The sequence below is a fragment of the Arachis ipaensis genome, chromosome B10, assembly GCF_000816755.2.
Source record: "Arachis ipaensis cultivar K30076 chromosome B10, Araip1.1, whole genome shotgun sequence".
NCBI lineage: Eukaryota > Viridiplantae > Streptophyta > Magnoliopsida > Fabales > Fabaceae > Arachis > Arachis ipaensis.
The window spans coordinates 22,861,531-22,884,353 of record NC_029794.2 but is presented as its reverse complement, the minus strand read 5'-3'; the positions used below and the strand labels follow the sequence as shown (position 1 = coordinate 22,884,353).

Below are 22,823 nucleotides of genomic sequence, written 5' to 3'. Positions count from 1 at the left end.
GGGCGACTCTTCTCTACCGTCACGGGAGTTCTGACCTTTGAGGGAGGATTCTAACTTTAAGAGTTTTCTTTCTAACTCTTTTCGTCGCTCCATCTCCTCTTTTAGGTTCTTTTCAGTTTCCTTTTGTCGCTCCCGTTCCTGTTCTAACTGTTCGAGGCGACTGTGGACTAATCCCATGAGCTCAGTTGCATGGGATGGTCCCTCTATCTCTGATTCGCGCCCTTCTGAAGAATTCACCTTCGGATTTTGTATTCCGGAGGTGCCTTCCCTGTGTTGGTCATTGGCTTCCTGGTGAAGGGTCAGGTCTACCTCATTGTTTCCGGTGTTCAGATTCTCTTGTTCAGAATCTGTCTCTACATGACCCTCTTCAGGGGATCTATCCGCCATCACTGGTTGATCTCTCGGGTCCCCAGCAACGGCGCCAATGTTATGATGGGTAACCAGAGATTAATGGGCTGGACGGCGTTGGTTGGCCCAAACGTATGAAGGAGGAGGATCTCAAGTGGATCTGCAACTCGGCGCCCTCCGTCCGACTTGTGCATGCGAAAGAATGGGGGGTGGTACCTGCAAAGACACTCCGATGCCTAAGTTAGCAAGAGTGTTAACAGGTCTAGAGAGTATTGGGACTTAGAGATACCTGAGAAGTGTCAGTGTATTTATAGTGGTGAACCAATAACCACCGTTGGAGTAGTGCCACTTTTTTAGGGTGTTAACCGTCCCTTTATCTTAGGGAAGTTAAGATATGGCTTGTGGAAGTGGGTAGAGAGATTCTAGGGGCAGTTATTTATTCAAATGAGTGCCTATCTGCCAGCTAACCCTCGTTCCCGACTTCTTTAGAGCAAGTCGTGACGAGTACCGACTTCCTAAGACGAAGATTGGTACTGGGTGAGGTCAACCCTTTGGGTTGGGCCTTTTTACTTGGGTCCTGGGCCTTAGCGTTGGGTCAGGGTATGAACAGTAGGTTATTCGATCTGCGAGTAAGATATGAGTTTAGGGTGTATTCTATCATACTCTACTCTATCCGTACTTCATATATAACACATATTTTATAAAAACTAGGTATATAATAAAGGAAGTGAGAGTTGAATCCACAATCTTCTTTATGTAATGACTTACAATAAATGAATAACCACTAAAACTAATTAGTTAGTTTAATAATTTAGAGTATTAGTTTTTTATTTGAATAAATTACCATTTGTATTCATGAAAGATATAGACGCTAACAAATGTATCCATATAAGAATAAAACGACACAGAAGATGGCTTATGTGTGCCAAAAGTAGCCTAACAGACAAATGGCTTAACCAACGTCCGGGTACTTTTGGCACACGACGACCATCTTCCGTGGTTACAATTGTCGTTTTATTTTTATATGGATACATTTGTCAGTATTTATATATTTTATGGATACAAATGGTAATTTATTATTTTTTTTATATTATTAATATGTATAAAATTCGAAATGATTGAATTTTATATTTATTTTGAAAAAATTTGATATTCCTGCGATTGTGAGCTTTTTGGATGCCAAGGGTTTTTAGGTTGCTGATTGGGATTTGTGTGTTGTTTTTTGTAATGGTTATGTAAATTTGAGATTTTAGTTGTATCTAGCTTGAAAAGATAATGAGGGTGCCCAATCAGAGAATTTAGTTACAATTAAGGTATATGGTAGCTCAATGGCTTAAGGTAGAATAAGACCATGATAAGTTATAAGCAAAATTGTTTTTTAAGAAAAAGGTCTAGATTTTGATGGTTTAACTATATATATGGTTTACAATAGGGCACTATGGCACTTTCTGATTCATGCAGCTGAATCTTCCTATTGAGAAAAGCTTGAATGCTATTGTTTAAAAAGAGCATTTTCTGATTTGTCAATTCATGTGTAAGTTGTTGAATGTCTTTCTTCCATAGTTTAAAGGAAAATAAGTAATACTTTGATACAGAGATGGTTTCCTCATTTGTTGATGCTTGACTTCCTCTTGGATTCTCTATATTGTTGTTCACCAAAAATGCTTTTCCTTGATCATTGGTTTTCTCATCGTTGGTGTGTTTCAAACAGACTTCGACAATATATTTTATGTATGCAGGGTTTGGGACCATACTCCACAAGTATCAAAAAAGTTGACAAGTAAATCAAAGATATGGCAAAGAAAGTGAATGACTTATGTGGTATGTGCAAAATATTTAGCTTGTTACTGCACATCTTAGTTTCTTGGTAGATCTTTCTGTTGCTAAATTAAAGTAAGTTGCATTTTGTTGTTAAATTAAAGTAAGTTGCTAAATTAAAGTAAGTTGAATCAAGATGTAGCTGTTGCTGATTATCTTTGTTTCCCGTTTTGATGACTATAAATGGTTGTTAATTTAGTATCCTTCTCCTATCCCGAAATTTATCACGTCTTCCACATAAGTGGTGTCATTAGTTTGTGCCCATTCATCAAAGTAAACTGGTCTCAAGAAATGAACATCTGCCATTTTCATTGCTGTTTACATTTTCAGTGTCTTAGATGTTAGCCTCCTCTTGTGGTAATAGGTATCAAGGAATCTGATACTGGTTTAGCCGCACCAAGCCAGTGGGATCTTGTGTCTGATAAGCAAATGATGCAGGAGGAGTAGCCTCTTCAGGTCCTTTTTTTTTTGGCAGTTGGGGAGCGGGTGGGATTGATTTTCTTCGTATGTTTTAAATTTCATACAATTTTTAACTATTGTTATTTGTTTAACAGGTGGCAAGGTGCACAAAGATTATAAATCCAAACTCCGAAGATGCTAAATATGTTATCAATGTGAAACAGATTGCTAAGGTGCCTATACTGTTACCTATTTTCGGATAATTTATTTGTTTTCAAGATGTTCAGCTTCACTTGATGAACATAACTTGCATCTCAATGATTTGCAAGCATTATGAAATCCAAATGTGATGCCAAGTTTCTTCATTTTGTTCATTTCTTGAAATTGGGTCTAATGTTCCTTTTGCTTTATTGATGACAGTTTGTTGTTGGCCTTGGTGACAAAGTTTCCCCCACTGACATAGAGGAAGGGATGTGTGTTGGGTATGTCTTTTATCAGTAAATTTAATAATAACCATGTAAAAAAGAGGAACTTTATTGTCATGTGTGCTGTTTGTTTGACCTTCATATTATAATTGCAGGGTTGATAGAAACAAATATCAGATTCAAATTCCTTTTGCCACCAAAGATTGATCCGAGTGTTACCATGATGATGGTTGAAGAGAAGCCTGATGTGACATATAATGATGTTGGTGGTTGTAAGGAGCAGATTGAAAAGATGCGAGAAGTAAATACTACAAATTCTCCATTTTCTAAATTATAATAAAGGAAATAAATTATATTACGTGGCACTAAATTATTAATTTCCTTTCTAGGTCGTTGAAGTTCCTATGCTTCATCCAGAGAAATTTGTCAAGCTTGGAATTGACCCTCCAAAGGGAGTTCTTTGTTATTGTCCCGGGAACTGGCAAAACACTTCTAGCAAGGGCTGTGGCTAATATGACTGATGCTTGTTTTATAAGGGTTATTGGAAGTGAACTGGTTCAGAAATATGTTGGTGAGGGAGCTCGGATGGTTTGGGAACTATTTCTGGTAAATATTTTCCTAGGACCCGTGTTTAGCTTTTGATCATTGTTTGATATATCATTCAACTAAAATTGTTATCTCCTGCAGATGGCTCGTTCAAAGAATGCTTGCATTGTCTTTTTTGATGAAGTTGATGCAATTGCTGGTGCAAGGTTTGATGATGGTGTCGGTGGTGACAATGGGGTTCAGCGCACAATGCTTGAAATTGTGAATCAGCTTGATGGGTTTGATGCTCGTGGAAACATCAAAGTTCTCATGGCAACCAACAGGTTGGTTGATTTGCCCATCAAATTATTTTCCCCCTTTATTTCAATGTTTTTATAGATGTTTTGATGAGAATGATCAAGTATGCACTTAAATTTGTTATTTTCAAACCCTGTAAGGTGCTAGATGTCTGATCATTTATGGCTTTTTTGTTAGACCCGACACACTAGATCCGGCACTACTACGGCCTGGACGATTGTAACGTAAAGTGGAATTTGGTCTTCCTGATTTAGAAAGTAGGACGCAGATATTCAAGATTCACACAAGAACCATGAACTGCGAAAGGGACATCCGTTGCGAACTTCTAGCTCGGATTTGCCCGAATTCCACTGGTGAGAATTCCTCTAAAACTTGGCGATTCTTAATTTTGGCCCATACTTTTTAACCACACTAGCACTGTTAAGTATCTCAGCATTGTGGATAGTATTCTTAACTTAGGCCCATACTGTTAATGCATTTCTATTTCGGCATTATCTATATTTCATGTTCCAGTTTCTGTTGTTTTTCAAGCCCTCCAGCCACACTGAGAAATACTTGAATGTTTCTTGAGCAAATTTGATAACTCTGTGGTTCCATTGTGCTCCATTCTCGGTTGCTAGTAGACATTGATTTTCTTGTTTATCTTCAGGAGCTGATATAAGGAGTGTGTGCACCGAAGCCGATATGTACGGAATCCGGGCCAGAACGAAGACTGTAACAGAGAAGGACTTCCTTGAGCAGTAAACAAAGTGATCAAGGGATACCAGAAGCTCAGTGCAACTCCGAAGTATATGGTCTACAACTGAGTTCATTCTTTTGTTGCCTATTTCTATAAGAGACCAGTTTAGCATAAAAATGTTTCAAGGGGTATTTGGTTATTATTTTCATCAGTAGTTTGTGAAACTTGCATGTTGGAATGCATACTTTTAAGGTTTACTCTCTTGTACCAAACCTTTTTCCCTTGTTACACTAAAGTATGGATTTGATGGAAATTAATTTGCCATTATTATTTTGGGAAAATTGGAACAACAAAGTTATCAGAGGAGTAATTGAATAATTTCTGTGTACAATAATTGCACATATTTACATGATTGGAAAGAGCATAGAAAGTTGACATTGTAATTTCAATGTTATGACCGACTAATTTTAGTGCATAATTCATCACGTTAACATATTAATATTTTTCATCGGATTTCAATAACTAACTTTTTTAATGTATCATATACTAGGTTAGACTTCATATATTTAAGTTATCCCCGTCAAACTATTTTCTTCAGTGGATAATATTTATTAGAATTTGACATTTTGGTTTCCAAATTTTTGTATTGAAATATCAATTTAAGTATCCAATTACATATCGTCACGTACTTTTTGCGTTGTGAGTCTGATCATGCAAAAAAATAGGTGTGTATAATAAGGATTAAGGAATAAAAAAAATGAGCATCAACGTTGTGGTGCAAGTGCAACAGTGCAAGACGCAAAACCATAAACCCTTTGCATCGCGCTGTTACCGTTCTCACGATCCTCTTCATAAATGGCTTCAGCGTGCAGCAGAATCGCGCAAAGAGCAGCTTCATTTTCTTCCATAAAATCAACCATCAAATCCACTCTTCGCTCTTCATCCTTCTCCAACTCAGCCACCAACACCGCCACCACTACTTCTCCTCTTCGCCGATCCATTTTAACCAGGTTTCTTTTCCACTGTGTCGTTATTTTCCAAGTTCCCAAGGAAAACTAACTCCTCAAAAGCTCGAAATTTTTATTCCAGTGTTGTTCTCGTTGTGATTGTTGTTGTAGGGTTGCTCCGGAACTGAGATGCGCGCAGTCGATGCTGCCACTGCAAAGTGCGGTTGCGACGGCGAGGATGACGTCATGCCTGAGAACATCTCGGAGCTGCCGAGTGCTATCACAGGGTACTCTCTGCTGCACCTCTCCCAGCCTATAATACTTACTTTTTCCTCCATAAAAATTCTTCAACTGTGAGTTGCTAGTTTCCTTGCTTCATAGATTGAAATTTCTCTGTGAATTGTACTGAGTAACATGTTTAGATATTGGATTAGCTTTGATGAAAGATGCATTTTTTCCCCTTCCTAATATGCTGCTCTAAACATAGAAGGAGGAAATCTGAAAACACAATAAGCTCTTGAAGTGGAAAAGACATTGTTATATATGGACTAAAGGAATGTATGTTTATTATTTAAGAATCGAGCTACTACAATACGGATGAACCAACAGTAGTTACATGGAAAGCGTTAGATAGATTGCTCGGATGAAATCAAGATTTTCTACTGTGAGTTGATAGAAAGTTGCATTGGGTTTTTGGACTTTGTTGAACCACTGGATCCTCTTATTGGTTTCTACCACAATCTTGAAATGTAGTGTGTCTCTGCTCAATCTATCTAGAACATTTTTAAATGTTTTGGAAGGTGGAACAGCCTCACGCATGGTCTAATTTGACTCTAATTTATAGTGGGGGCATTGTTAGCTGGGTAGATTGGTTTTGTGTATAAAACAGTTTGAATGCCAAAAAGTACAAAGTGAATGCGATGTTATCAACTAACTATAAAATTTGGTTCCTGCAGGCACATAGATAATTGGGAGCTTGCAGGACCAGTCACTTTTGACCTACTGCCTCATTACCAAGTATGAAAAGATTAAGTGTTCTTTTAACATTTAATAATAATCTCTTTAGCAATCTTATAATACAGCCATATCTGTTTCATAAAAATGTTGTGCTTTTTTCACAAAATGTACGTTAGGATAATGGATTTCATATTTTCATGTGCAGTAATGCCCTCCTGTTTTCTTTTGTTTTGGAATTGAAAACTGAAAACTGAAAACTGAAATTAAGAAGTTTTACGAGTGAAAATTGTGAAGTCAATTTAAGCATCATTTCTAGAATAATTGACAACATTCATTCCTTTTTCTTCACTCAATATTTTCTTGCTAAGGCCTTGAGGTTGAGTATCTTGCACTTGCAATCAATTGTTCTTTGAAAGAGGTCTGGTGATTTCCTTTAGAAAACCCCAAATGACTAGTTCTTTGATATTTTTCATGTACTTAAAATGTAATAAATGTGATGAACAATTAAAACATTAGATGGGGGTATTTTTGGTAATCTATTTCAGTTTGATGCGTTAAGGAAGCCTATACAAGTCCTTGTAAGGAGGAAGGGAGAGTGGATAAGATGAATGCTTAGTCTAATGGAAGCGGTGGAGGGAGATTTGGAAACCATGGAAAAAACTGTTAAAACAATTTAGAACTTAGCAATCTAAATATGAAGAGGATTTCATGCGTCTTCTAATCATTTTTTGTTGCCAAACTCATCTATTGGGTCAAGACTTAGTAAATTGTGGTACTTGTTGTATTTTGGTTTGATGTCCCATTGGATTAGTCGCAATGTTTCTTCCATCCATTAATTAGTATGATGATTCTGGTGTGATGGATACAATTAGATTCCAAAGTTTTCATTGAGGTCAATTTATTACAATACTTTCGCTGCTCCTTAACCTTAACAGATAACATATATGTGATTTTAATAAGAAATCTTCAAATTAATAAAACAACCATGCTACGCGATGGTTATACCACATCTTTCTTGTGTTATCGATCTGTTGGTATAAATCTCCATAATTTACTGGTGGGATATATTAAGAAATGAAAGGAAAAATGTAAGGAAACTGAAATTAGGAGTGCATTAATGTTGAATAGATAATCAAGGACTGTTATTGAACAACCTGATTCTAGGATGAGAACATTTGGCTTAAAATTTATATAAATCAGATTATCCTTTTATAGTAAATAAGTATACGGTTGGTAGTTAACATAACTGCTACTTTCGCCAGATGGAATTGATTGGACGTGAGACATGCATGTTGTTCTTAAGGTGGGATATTTTTCTTTGCTGTCCGAAGCGCTTGGAGAATAATAGATAATAGTCACCTCATAATGTGTCTACTGTCCATACATGTTTGTGACTAAAATTGTACAAACACCATTGCTATGGATTAATGGATCTTAGATCTTCCAGTTGCCATAGGAATTTTATGTTGTTTGAAGTTGATCTGTTGATGTTCTTTCACTCTGGCTCGTTGATTTATGTAAGCATTCTTTATTTTCTCCAGGATGTTTCTAACTAAGACTTTGTTCATTTGTTCTAGAGAGCTCGGTCTATCAGTTCCAAGGTGACAAGCTAGAAGTGAGACTGAAGAAAGCGTTTTACATTTGTGAGGTTAGATTTTGTAATTCTGCTATGTCAATAACCCAAAAGCGGCTATACTCAAATGTAATTTTTTCAGGCTGCGAGAATGATTTTGTTGCTGAATAATGGTTACTTGCCCTATGAATTTGATTAATCAATATGCTTAATTAAAACAATCTGTGTTTTATCAAGAAATGAAGATCATGTATAAGAATTGAGGTAGACTGATGTTTGAGTGGAAATCGATACTTATATCAGGTCTTCAATTTCTATTATCATATCTAATTTAGTGCCATTAAATACTTTCCAAGAATTTAAATGTATTTGTTTTGGGTTGAAACAAAATTTTTTTTTTCAATTCCATTAATAAAAATGAAGGCTAAGTACCTGTTGATAGTCAAACACCATAACCAAACACACATCAAATAAAAACTACACTTCTAGCTAATGAATATACAATATATATCACACTTCTGATATTGATAACGTTAACGGTCATGTAAGTTCGGATTTTTTATTTTAATTCTAAATCCACTTCTATCCGGTTTCTTTTTTGTATAGTTTTCATTGGTGCTAACTCTAGCCCTACAAAATTCTTTTATACAACCACCTAGTATAATATACATATTGCACAAAGACACTAAAACGAAGTTACAATACAGTCCCAAGAAACAAACAAAAAATTGTGCCACCTGCAAAGCATGAAGAATAATATTTGTAACAACATTAGCAAATTCCAACCTCTTCAAAATGTTACAACACCCCTTGAATAATACTGCAAATATCCAATTATGTCACACTTTATTAACTTGGGTGGTAGTTTCGGACTTGAAATACGTCTATGGAAATACTCTTGACGTTCCGAAGCATGTTTAACAGTCTTGTTATGGCTTAATAACAAGCCAGAAGATGGAGGAAACAAAAAAGGCTTTTTGGGAAGAGGACTATCATCTGATAGCTTAACCCAAGGTTAGAGTATAGATTCAGATAATCCAATAGCATGTTTATATTCATAAGGAATGTTGCCTAGGCCGTCGAGCATAAAATCATCATTCGAACTATCACTTGCATTCGATTTGGAATCTAATTTGATAAATCTAATTTGATATCAAATTTCTGTGTGCAATTGCACATATTTACATGATAGAAAAGAGCTTAGAAGCTTAACATTCAAATTATGACGTTATGACTAATTTTAGTGCATAATTCATCACGTTAACATCATATTAATATTTTTCATCAGATGTCTAACTAATTTATTTTAATGTATCATGTACTAAGTTAGACTTCATAGATTTAAGTTATCCCCTTCAAATTATTTTCTTCAGTGCAATTTATTAAAACTTGACATGTTTCTAAATTTTTGTATTTAAATATTTATAAAATAAGGAATTAAAAATTGAGCATCGTAGCAGCAGCTAGAGATATTTTGAAAGAAGGGCTTGTATTGTATGGAAAGTCAAAGAATAAATTATCATTTGTACTTATAAAAGATGTAGACGCTGACAAATATATCCATATAAAAAAGAAACGACGATTGTAACTACGCAAGATGACCTTCGTGTGTCAAATGTACTCGGACATTGGTTACGCAATTGGTCCATTAGTATCCGAACCTACGTGGCAACAAAACCCCTTCGAACCTATCTACGTATACTTTAACATTTTTTTGTTAAAGAAATTGGACAAAAAAGCTCTTCACACCACTGTGTGCCCTAGCAGAGCTCAATCGTTGCCACCACCACTGTCCAAAGTCGGAGAAGACAATGACGCACCTCCATGCCGCGACAAATAATTTCCCCCGTCTAATCAATGCGATTGTACGGAGTAAAACATTGTGGAAAACATTTCGCTGTCTTTGCTTCATGATAGAGGTATGCCATTATCAATTTTGAAGAAATCTCTTATGCCATTATCCATTAGCGATCGAAGTACCACTGTTTGTTTGTTTATTTATATTATTATTGTTGTTATTGTTGTTGTTGTTGTTGGATTTCTCTTATATATATGCATGACATTGCACAAAGATTGATTGTTAATGTTGGCGTCTAAGAACAGAACAAATGTTCTATAAGGGAGGAAATTGGATTGCCTTGTTTGTTTTTTTTAATTTCTGTTATCTTTCTTTTATATATGTGAACATGTCAAATTGAATTTACCTTTGCTTATCTTATTGAAATTTATCTTTAATTAACATTTTTTAAAAATTCAGTTTTTCACCTGCAGTTTCAACATTTATTCTCGTACACTTGAATTTGATGTAGTTACACAGAATGATCTTTTATTGTCTTTCTTGCAGAGATGGCCACCATCCATATAACTCTTTCTATTAATCATAGAGGAAGGTTTGAGAGAGGTCCATGTAGGAAGCTGTTGTATGTTGGTGGGGAAGTAACAGAGATTGAGAGGGTTAATGTCGATACCCTGAATGAATTTTTCATCAGTGATTTGCGGAAGGACATTGGATATACGTCCATCACTGATTTTTATTGGCTAGAACCGGGTAAAGAGCTTGATAATGGGATAAAAATGTTAAGAGCTGATATGGACATAGTTAAAATGTATGAGACAGCTGTAAAATGGTAACAGGATTGAGTTATATACAGAGCACCCGGTAAATATTCCTGTTATAGTTGAAGAGAACATCACTCATACAAAAATGAGGTTAAAGACATGTGCTAAGAGAATTCCAACTCCAAAAAAGACTCTAAAAAGAAGACTTATAGTTGTTGAAGATGATGATGATGTTGAAATAGTGGGTCATGTACAGGCTGTCATGGGGCCCATAGCAGGAGTCAGGCCTAAAATAGGGAGGAGGCCCATGAAGCAAGTAAGCATATTGAAGTTCAGTCCCAGGATGAGGACAGTTGCAATGTGGCCCAAGAAAGACTTCAACAACCAACTCAACCAACTCAATCACCAAAGCAGGTATCTTAGCCTCCCACAACGCTTGTGCAATCAAACGAGCCTTCATCCAATCAGTCCCAGCCTTCACAACACCCCAATGAGCATGACCAGCAGCCAAGGCATAATGCTAGTTCAACATCTCTAACACAAGTTTTTGCATTAGGATCCAGTGAGAACGAAGGCCAAGCAGTTGAACAATTAACCCAGTACATTCCACAGCCATATAAGAACCCACTCTCACAATGAGACCCAATTCTACCATCTGATACGAATAGTACTCCCTAAAATAATCAATCCAATCCAAATGAGCAAGCTGAGGTAAGGCCTAAAGTGAACAAGAGAAGATCAGCAAAGATGCCTCTTCCTATTAGACAATCATTCATACCTAACCCTGATCCTGAGAAGCTTCCATCCTTTTATATCCCTGTTGTTGAGGAGGACTATTCTAATGAAAATATTTTATATCATTGCTATGAGTCAGAAGAACTGAGGAGCATAGCAAATGATGAAGATGCAGATCAACCTCAAGTTTTCCCTCAGAGCAATGTTGATGCTCATGTTAGGCAAGTCCGGTTGGAGTTGGGGATGGAGTTTGAAACACTTAATCAATTCAGAAAGGCAGTCTGAAAGTTTAACATCAACCTTGGAAGAAACATATTCTTTCCTCGTTGTGACTCAACCAGAAGTAAGGCAATATGCTATGATGAGGATTTTTCCTGGCAAATATACTGTGCTAAGAGGTCCTTTCCTCTGAGTTATCAGGTGAAGACTTTTGTTAATGAACATACCTGCAGCAGAGACAATCATTGTAAGTTAGCTGATGAAAAGCGGGTTGTTGATGAATTGGAGGAGAGAATAAGGTTGCAACCAAGTTTAACAGTGAGGAACGCTGATCAATTCTTTAGAGCTGAGTATGATGTGTTGATCAATGAGAGAAAAATTTACAGATCCATGGTCAAAGCAAAGGAGAGGATTAGGGATTCTAAGATTGCTCAGTATGCAAGACTTCGTGATTATGCAAAAGAGATAATCAAGACTAACCCAGGGTCTACAGTGAGAATCCACACGAATCCACATCCTGATTCAAAGAACAAGAAACTATTTTCATAGAAAACAACAATATCAAAATACACCCTTCATATATTTTGATCACTAAATACAAGTTACAAGCTACACAAAACATCACCCCCAAGGCGATGGTTGCAAACAACAATCTGCTCCTTTTAATTTCAGCCTTAAATTTTTCCATCTTCCTTGTCATCATCGATAAAACCTCATGATTCTCCCCTCCAACTGCAATAATTGTCAACCCATCTTCATGTCTCGCATGAGAACGCTCCATATTTCTTTTAACTAACGATTTTTCCAGACTCTTCCAACCTTCTTCGATCTCATCCACCTAATGCACACAAAATATTTGCAGTCTCTTACCTGGAACATCAACATATATACTCACCCTAGTGTCAATTAAAATTCAAATAAAAAGGGGGAACCTTCACAAAAAAATAAACGCATATCCATTACCTTCCAAAGAGGACATCAGATGAACCATCTATTTGGATTCGTCATCGTGCTGGACTCCATCAACGCAACCTTCATCTCACAGAAACATCTCCCGTCAAGCTTCTTTTCCTCCTCCTTCTTCTTCTTCTACTTCGAACTCGAAGCGTTGCTGCAACTTGCATTACTTGTAACGAAGTTAAATTTACGCAGAGACATCTCTCGGGGTTAAAGGGTTGTCCTCAACCACGGTTCGTATTTTAGGACCAACGTAAAATATAATGCTGTTAATTTCTAGGGCATAGTTCAAATTGGAGGAGAAAGGGATCTAGAAGAAAGGAATGATTGGAGAAGAAAGGGATGCTAGGGTTTGAATCTTTGTATTTCCTAGCTCTGAAACACTCACATGTCAAAGTAACAGTGGACGTAGATAGATTTGGGAGGTTTTTATTGACACGTAGGTTCAGATACTAACGAAGTAAATGCGTAACCAATCTTTGGATACTTTTGCCACATGGAGGTTATCTTCTATGGTTACAATCGTCGTTTCTTTCTTATATGGGTACAATTGTCAACGCTTGCATCTTTCATGGGTCCAAATGGTAATTTATTCGAAAGTCCTAATAGAGTTGACATACAACTTACAATGATCAAATAACTTGGGTTTATATATGATTTTGATCTTTATGAAATATTTTTTTGTTTTGGTTTCTGTAAATTTTATTCTTTGTTTTGATCCAGTAAAGTTTTAAGGATTTTCACTTTAGTCTTTGTTGAGTTTAGACAACTAAACCATGATTAAAGTGATGACTAAACATTATTGGGATATATATCAAATTGGTTGTCTGATGTATTTTGTTTAGCGTGTAGAAAAATCATTTGATCCAACTGGCTCAAGAAGAATGAAACTGGCCCATTAAGCATGAACAAGCCTACATACACATACAGGCACTCTAGCCCATTATCATATTAAACATAACCAAACTTTGTTTCATTACAAGTGAATCAAGAAAGGAAAGATCTGGAGCTAGGGCAAAAAGAAGAACGAAAAGCTAGCTTCCATTTTCAGGCAAGAAGGAAAAGTAAAAGGGCTAAAAGGGCTACAACATCTCAACGCAACAAAGAATCACAAAAAAGGTGGTTTCTTCATTTATGCTTCAACGAAAAACTGTGAAGAAAAATTTTGTGTCCCAAGCACTGTTCAAGAAACTATGAAGGTTATGAAGTCAAAGCTACTCAATGGTTCATCAACGGGAAAGAAATAAACTTGGGGCCAAAGCAAACATCAATGGCTCAAAGTCAAGAAGCTTGAAGAAAAAGGATGAAAGAGAAAGGTATGGTAGCATGTCAATGCCTTGGTCCTTTCTCTTTACTCTAACCACGCCACTATGGATTCTGATTGTTGGAGAAGAAGACAAACCATGTGTTGAAGATGCCTCAAGCCATGGAAGCTTCACTCCTCTATAATAGAGGTAAACGACCAAGGATTGATGCAAGAGAGAAAGAGCACTGGTTTGGGTTCCCATAACTCCCTAAGCTGTTCTTATTCTTTTCCTTCGTGTTCTTCATTTAGTTTATCTTTTCTCAGTTTAGTATGTCTGATTTTCATTGGAAAAGGCCAAACATGGTGAGCTTTGTAAAAAAAAGCCAATGAGTGAAAAAAGGCAGAGAGTTAAGCTTAGAGAAAAAGTCTAAGTTATTTCAGAAATCCTTTGTTAGTATTTCTATTTTATGTCATGATCCTGAGGAGATTCTCCTGCAAGTTGGGTTAGCACTTTGCAATTGAAAGCTAGGGTGAGTCCTAGTCAAGTTCAGGTTGGGTTAGAATTTGGACTTATCCCAGATAGGATTGGGTAGATCCTAGGGAGAATTGGTGTTTGTAATCTGTTGAAAAGATAGTAAAATTCCATCATTATTGTGATAGAGACTGGATGTAGGCTATATTGTACTGAGTAGCCAAACCAGAATACATCTGCGTGTCACTCTTTACTCTCTTCTCTGTTACTGGTTCTGCTATATTGAAGACAAAAATAAATTATCTCCTGATTTCTCTACTCAGCTACGTTTTTCCATTACTATTCCTTCAAGAAACTCTATTCTAGCTCCTACCATGTTAGGAGACAAAATCAAAGTCTCTCATGTATTCTCTTAACAGAAAGCAAAGTTACAAGCAAAGTTAAAAGGAGGCCAAGATTTGACCCCCTATTTTCTTAGCCACTGATTACCATCATTTGGTATCAAAGGTTGGTCTCACAGAGATCAAGCTTTGTAGCTTGAGAAAAAGATCCTGATGGCTAGCAACGGTGGTTCAAACCTAGTGGCTTACAATTGACAAAAGGATAGTCCAACAACATACCTTCATTCTTCAATGAAAAAAAACTACAACTACTGGAAAGAAAGAATGAAGATCTTTGTTCAGTCAGTGGACTACAACCTATGGAAGATAATCATGAATGGCCCCTAAATCTCCACTAAAACTGGCGTTGACGGAGTTGTCTCTCCTAAAACTGAAGCCAAATAGAATGAAGATGACAAGAAAAAGGTAGAACTTAATGCCAAGGCTGTCAACATGCTAAGCTGTGTAATCAGCTTTGAGGAATACTGAAAAGTTTTAAGATGCAAAACAGCAAAGAAGATCTGGGATAAGCTCAAAGTCACACGCGAAGGAACTATTCAAGTCAAGCAAACCAAGATCGACATGTTGTATAAAGAATACAAGATGTTCTCTATGAAGGAACGAGAATCCAGAAGGAAAGTGATCCCATATCCACTTCAAACCGAACTCGGTGATCCATAACCAAATCTCACACTCCTAAACTTAAACTTCAATTCATTTGAATCTTCTTTCACTTATACCGAACAAAAAAACTCTCTCTTCTCTCTCTTCCTTTTTTCTTTCTATTCACATTAATCTCTGAATCAAGAAAGAAGAAAGAGGAAAGATCTGGAGCTAGGGCAAAAAGAAGAACGAAAAGCTAGCTTCCATTTTCAGGCAAGAAGGAAAAGTAAAAGGGCTACAACAAAGGTAAGATCTCAACGCAACAAAGAATCACAAAAAAGGTGGTTTCTTCATTTATGCTTCAACGAAAAACTGTGAAGAAAAATTTTGTGTCCCAAGCACTGTTCAAGAAACTATGAAGGTTATGAAGTCAAAGCTACTCAATGGTTCATCAACGGGAAAGAAATAAACTTGGGGCCAAAGCAAACATCAATGGCTCAAAGTCAAGAAGCTTGAAGAAAAAGGATGAAAGAGAAAGGTATGGTAGCATGTCAATGCCTTGGTCCTTTCTCTTTACTCTAACCACGCCACTATGGATTCTGATTGTTGGAGAAGAAGACAAACCATGTGTTGAAGATGCCTCAAGCCATGGAAGCTTCACTCCTCTATAATAGAGGTAAACGACCAAGGATTGATGCAAGAGAGAAAGAGCACTGGTTTGGGTTCCCATAACTCCCTAAGCTGTTCTTATTCTTTTCCTTCGTGTTCTTCATTTAGTTTATCTTTTCTCAGTTTAGTATGTCTGATTTTCATTGGAAAAGGCCAAACATGGTGAGCTTTGTAAAAAAAAGCCAATGAGTGAAAAAAGGCAGAGAGTTAAGCTTAGAGAAAAAGTCTAAGTTATTTCAGAAATCCTTTGTTAGTATTTCTATTTTATGTCATGATCCTGAGGAGATTCTCCTGCAAGTTGGGTTAGCACTTTGCAATTGAAAGCTAGGGTGAGTCCTAGTCAAGTTCAGGTTGGGTTAGAATTTGGACTTATCCCAGATAGGATTGGGTAGATCCTAGGGAGAATTGGTGTTTGTAATCTGTTGAAAAGATAGTAAAATTCCATCATTATTGTGATAGAGACTGGATGTAGGCTATATTGTACTGAGTAGCCAAACCAGAATACATCTGCGTGTCACTCTTTACTCTCTTCTCTGTTACTGGTTCTGCTATATTGAAGACAAAAATAAATTATCTCCTGATTTCTCTACTCAGCTACGTTTTTCCATTACTATTCCTTCAAGAAACTCTATTCTAGCTCCTACCATGTTAGGAGACAAAATCAAAGTCTCTCATGTATTCTCTTAACAGAAAGCAAAGTTACAAGCAAAGTTAAAAGGAGGCCAAGATTTGACCCCCTATTTTCTTAGCCACTGATTACCATCATTTGGTATCAAAGGTTGGTCTCACAGAGATCAAGCTTTGTAGCTTGAGAAAAAGATCCTGATGGCTAGCAACGGTGGTTCAAACCTAGTGGCTTACAATTGACAAAAGGATAGTCCAACAACATACCTTCATTCTTCAATGAAAAAAAACTACAACTACTGGAAAGAAAGAATGAAGATCTTTGTTCAGTCAGTGGACTACAACCTATGGAAGATAATCATGAATGGCCCCTAAATCTCCACTAAAACTGGCGTTGACGGAGTTGTCTCTCCTAAAACTGAAGCCAAATAGAATGAAGATGACAAGAAAAAGGTAGAACTTAATGCCAAGGCTGTCAACATGCTAAGCTGTGTAATCAGCTTTGAGGAATACTGAAAAGTTTTAAGATGCAAAACAGCAAAGAAGATCTGGGATAAGCTCAAAGTCACACGCGAAGGAACTATTCAAGTCAAGCAAACCAAGATCGACATGTTGTATAAAGAATACAAGATGTTCTCTATGAAGGAACGAGAATCCATTGTGACATGTTTGAAAGATTCTCCATCATCATCAACGGCTTAGATGCTATGGGAATTACATACTCTGAATATATGCTACTGAGAAAGGTCCTAAGAAGTCTAACAAAAGAGTGAAAAACTAAGGCTATAGTCATATCTGAGAGCAGTACCATTAGTCAAATGACTTATGATGAGCTGAGAGGAAAACTACCCACTTATGAAATCACTCACTTAAAAAATGACACAAAAAAGAAAGGAGTTGCTCTCAAATCATGTGCTAAGTCATTTGATGATGAATCCAGTAATTGTTGTTCAGATGACGAATTTGTATTTTTTGCTAGAAAACTCAGAAGAATGATGAAACTAAGAGGAAGAAGCAGGGGAAGCGGCTCAAAAGGACCAAAGAAGGACTTAAGCAAGGTCATTTTTCACAACTGTAAGGAAGCGGGATACTACAAATACGATTGTCCAAAATTGAAGAAAGAAGACAAGACCCAAAAAGACAAGAAGAAAGGGCTTATGGTCTTTTGGGAAAATCTGGAGAATGATTCCGATGAAGAAGAAGATTCTGACAACAGCTCTCAAGCCTGCCTCATGGCCGACCACAGCCAATCTGATGAGTTTTGCCTAGCATCCAAGAAGAAGGATGAGATGTGGTACTTGGACAGTGGATGCTCTAGGCATATGACCGAAAAGTCTACTTTCTTCATCAAGCTTGATAAATATGATGGAGGCTTTGTGACTTTCGGTGATAATGGTAAAAGATGAAATTGTGGTCATAGGTAAAGTGGGTAAAAGTTTCTCTTCTTTCATTAATGATGTATTCCCAGTTGATGGATTAAAACACAATCTACTAAGCATTATCCAACTATGTGACTTATGATATTTGGTTATTTTCAAGAAATTGGTATTCTTAGTTGTGTGTGAAAAATCCGGTAAAATTTTGTTTGAAGCTAAAAGATACAACAATGTGTATGGACTTACTTTAGAGGAACTAAAAGAATAAAATGTAGCATGTTTTACTTCTATGGAATCCGAAAAATGGCTATGGCATAAGAATTAGGACATGCAAGCATGTCTCAAATTTCTAAATAAAGAAAAATTTGGTTAAAGGTCTTCCTAACATAAAATTCGACAAAGACATCACTTGTGATGTTTGTCGATTAGGCAAACAAACTAAATCCTCTTTTAAGCCCAAGGATGACATCTCAACCAAAAGGCCATTGAAAATGCTACACATTGATTTTTTGGTTCAACTAGAACTCAAAGCTTAGGAGGCAAGCATTATGGCTTAATAGTGGTTGATGACTATTCTAGATATGGATCGGTTCTTTTCTTGCCTCATAAAAATGATACTTTCATTGCTTTTTTAACTTTATGCAAAAAGATCCAAAATGAAAAGGATTTGAAAATTGTTTGCATAAGAAGTGATCATGGAAAAGAGTTTGAAAATCAAGATTTTAAAACTTTTTATGATGAATTTGGAATCTCTCATAATTTTTCATGTCCTAGAACTCCCCAACAAAATGGAGTTGTTGAAAGGAGAAATAAATGTCTCCAAGAAATGGCTAGGGTAATGCTTTGTGAAAATGAAGTTCCAAAATTCCTTTGGGCAAAGGCTGTAAACACAGCTTATTATATTTTGAATAGAACCATTGATAAACCCCGTTTTCAGGGTTTATCATGTATAGATTTTGAGGGTTTTATCAATGATCTTCCACACTTATTCATACAAAAATGCATGATTTTGTGCTTCTTTCCCAACTCTACTTCATAGATGAAAACATGCTTCTTTTGCATTAGAATTGATATATTATAATCTCCCTCTGTTACCATTCGATGCCATGATCCGTTTGTTAAGTGGTTTCAGAAGTTATAGGGCAAAAATGGCTAAGAGGGATGAAGGAAGCATGCATGAATGGAAGGAGCATGGAAAAAATTAGAGTTTTGGAATTTGGGCATGGGCGCGCACGCGCACCGTATGCGTACGCGTGGATGTGCACCCTCAGAGCCGGCGCGATGGAGCCGAGACGAGAAGCCGGCGCGCTTATATGGCTGGACCATAAATCCTTGGATGTGCGCGCGCACTGTACGCCTGCACATAGGTCGCGAAAAACCCCAGGGACGCGTACGCGTACTGTGCGTGTACGCGCCGATGGGCGCACTTAATTTTTTAAGAAGAAAACGTGACCAACGATTTCAGGTAGTTGCAGGCCCTGTTTTGGGGCAGAATTTTGGAGGAAAAAGCATAAGAAGACCAAGGATTGGGGGGGTTGAGACAATTAGGCATAATTCTAGATATTTTGGGTAGTTAGTTACATTTTGCTTTTAGAAAGAGAAACTCCAACTTCTCTCTCGGATTTTACTCTCTCCTTTACAATTTTCCTTTGATTTCTTGGTGAGATCCATTACTAATTCACTTTTACTTTGATATAAGTTGTAGATCTACTCTTCTTCTACTCTCAATTAGTGTTCTTTTGATTCAATCACTTGGATCTAGATTTGTGACCTTGTTACTTTGAATTTTGCTTAATTAGTTGAGGAGTTTCATTCAATTGCTTGATTGTTGATGATTGCTTGAATTAGATAGCTTTAATTCAATTCTTTTCTCTCAATTTCATCATGTCTTCTATGATTGCCTACCAATTGTTTGAGAAAATGAAAACCCTAGCTATGGAGTAGATTTCTCTTACTTGGCTTAGGGGTTGAGTTATTGGAGACACTTGAGTAGTGGATATCAATTATTGATTAGGAATTGAGAATTGCTAATTGACTTGGAGTACACTAAAGCTAGACTTCCCTAGGGTGAGACTAGGACTTGTAACTTAAGTTAGTTAGTTTCACTTGACTTTCCTCCATTATTAGGGGGTTAACTAAGTGAAGCAATAATCTACTCTTATCACAATTGAAGGAAACTACAATGATGGAACTTCCATTACTCACCCTTGGCCAAGGCCTTTATTCCAATTAATTGTTGTACACCTTTGCTAGTTTGAATTCTTGCGTCAACTCTCAAAATCACAAAAGACTTCCTAATCAATAATGTGCATTCTAAGGCAATTCCTAGGGAGGATGACCCCGGATTAACACTCTCGGTCATAGATTTTAGAATTGTTTGATGCGATATTTGCGTGTCGGTTAGACTATACTCACGATCGGACTCATTGCTAATTTCTATACCGGCATAAGAATTTTCGTCCATCAAAATGGCGCCGTTGCCGGGAAATTGCTTATGTGTGCCATTCTATTGGTTAGTGTGAATATGTTAATATGTTGATACTTACATTTCTCTCTTGATTGTTTGTTTGTTTGATTGTTAGTTAGGACTAATCTTGCTTAAGTACCACTTGATGTCATGAGCTTCTTATCTCCTTCATTGTATGACGCGTTGACGAGCTGCGGAAGTTAGACCAATTAAGAGATTATAATATAATAGAATAGCGTTGCAAGTATAGCTCTTAACCAGCAAAAATATGCCTCATCAATTTAGAAAGGTTGTCACAAAAAAAGTTTAGAATAAAAATACTGGGTGTATGAGTCCCAGGTCGTCTCCCAACGAGTTGCAAGGAAGGATGCTAATTTATTAATTAGGAGTTTCCAAGAGAGTTTGAGAGTTGAATAATGAGCAATTAAATAATTGTGAATTAAAGCAATAAAAACTAAGAATGATTATTAATATTCTAGATAAAAAGCCTTGACTGGGGGAATGATTAATTGAAAGTTCTATCCTTGTTGGGATCTCTTAAGTGTAGTATCAAAAAGGTTGTTGTTTTCACTTAGTTAACCATTACTAAATAAAGGAAAGTCAAGTGATTGAGCTAACTCTTATTCGCAAATCCTAGTTCTCTCCCTTGGGAAGGTCTAGCGTTAGTAAATACAGAACTAGCTAGCAACTTCCAGTTTAATCAGCACTTAAGCCTTCCAACTCAAGTGTCTCTTTTTAATCAACCCCCTTGTCAAGTATGGAATCTACTCCATTGACATGGATATAACACTCACAGAAATATAAGAAGAAGACATAATAATTCAAAATAAAATAGGGGTTAGAAATTAATTAAAAGTAAAAGTAATCCTTTGCCTTAACAATCCATGAAAATAATCCAATTATCACTTTAAACAAGAATTAAGAATATGGAATAAATAAATAAAAGAGTAAGTAAGAAACAAACTAGAATAGTATCTTCAACGGAGGTAATGACTCTTTAGTATCCAAAAAGTGAAAGCAATAAACTAGGAATGTAAAGGGAAACTAGAGGAAGAGTAATTCCCTCTAGATTCAGATCTAGAAACCTAAAAACTATCCTAATGAGAATATGTGATTGTGTATCTCCATCTCCCCTGAGTCTCTGCATGTTCCCTGGCTTTATTCTGTGTTTCTGTGCCAAAATCTGGGTCAAAACGCGGCCCGAAATAGCCCCCAGCGTTTTCTGTTAATTTTGCAGATCGTGCAGGTCACGCGTGCGCGTCATTTGACGTTTTTCCTTGTCACGCGTACGCGTCGTCCATGTGTGCGCGTTATTCGTGCAAACTCCAATCTGCGCGTACGTGTCAGGCACGCGCACACGTCGCCGCAATTTTCTCCATTCTGCGCGCTCGCGTGAGCCATGCGCGTGCATTTGTGTTCGCTGGTCATCTCCTTAGTTTCTTGTGTTCCTTCCATTTTTGCAAGCTTCCTCTCCATTCTCTAAGCCATTTCTGCCCTATAAAGTCTGAAACACTTAACACACGGATCACGGCATCGAATGGTATATAGGAGAATTAAAATATACTAATTAAAGATCTCTAGGAAGCAAGTTTTCGATCATAAAATAATACTAGGAAGGGATTATAAAATCATGCAAATCATATGAATAAGTGGGTAAAGACTTGACAAAAACCACTCAATTAAATACAAGATAAACCATAAAATAGTGGTTTATCAACCTCTCCACACTTAAACATTAGCATGTCCTCATGCTTAGCTTAAGGAGATAAAATAAATGAGTAAGAAAAAGTAAGACTCATGCAATGCAATGCAACCTATGTATATGAATGCAACTATATGCTAAAATGATTTTTGCCTACTTGGTTAAAAATAAATAAGTTCTTCAAGACAAAAGTAACTTAAATTCCACCAATTCAAACTATACAGTAAAAACAAGTAAACTTGTAAGAAGACAGCTCATGAGAGCAGGGAACATAGAATTAAGCATTGAACCCTCACTGATGGTGTATATGCACTCTAGTTACTCTAGTGTATAGGGTAATCACTCTACTCTTCTCTAATCATGTTTTCTAAACCTTGTTCTTCACCTAACCAATCAACAAGTATTTAATGTACTAATGCAAATATCATGAGGTCTTTTTAAAGTTGTAATGGGGCCAAGGTAAAGGTGAGGGTATATATATGGCTAAGTGAGCTATAAATTGAATCTTTGATTAACCTAAGCTCTTACCTATACATACACTCTATACTTTTCTTAAATCATGCCTAGCTACCCAAAATTTTCCCACTTTTGTATTACATACTCATGCATCAACTTTTCTCTTAACTTGTATCACATATGCATTGATTTTTATTGAACTTAACTTTGGGGTAATTTTGTCCCCTTATTCATTTATCTAATTACTTATTTATTTGAATATTTTTGGGATTTTTTTGAGGCATAAAAATAAACATAACATTGCCAATGCACATGGATTTTTAATTTTTCTAGTTTCACATGAGTAAGTACCTAAATTCCCAATATTTT

General features: G+C 36.6%; 1 protein-coding gene and 1 pseudogene across 1 annotated transcript; both read left to right on the top strand.

Moving 5' to 3' along the window:
• On the top strand, window positions 2,127–4,777 carry LOC107621565 (annotated as a pseudogene).
• Window positions 4,689–7,949, top strand: LOC107621767. Its single transcript, XM_021114500.1, has 4 exons — window positions 4,689–4,700; window positions 5,295–5,522; window positions 5,631–5,746; window positions 7,679–7,949. Exons 1-4 carry the CDS (start codon window positions 4,689–4,691, stop codon window positions 7,686–7,688), a joined length of 366 nt encoding a protein of 121 aa, XP_020970159.1. The 3' UTR covers window positions 7,689–7,949.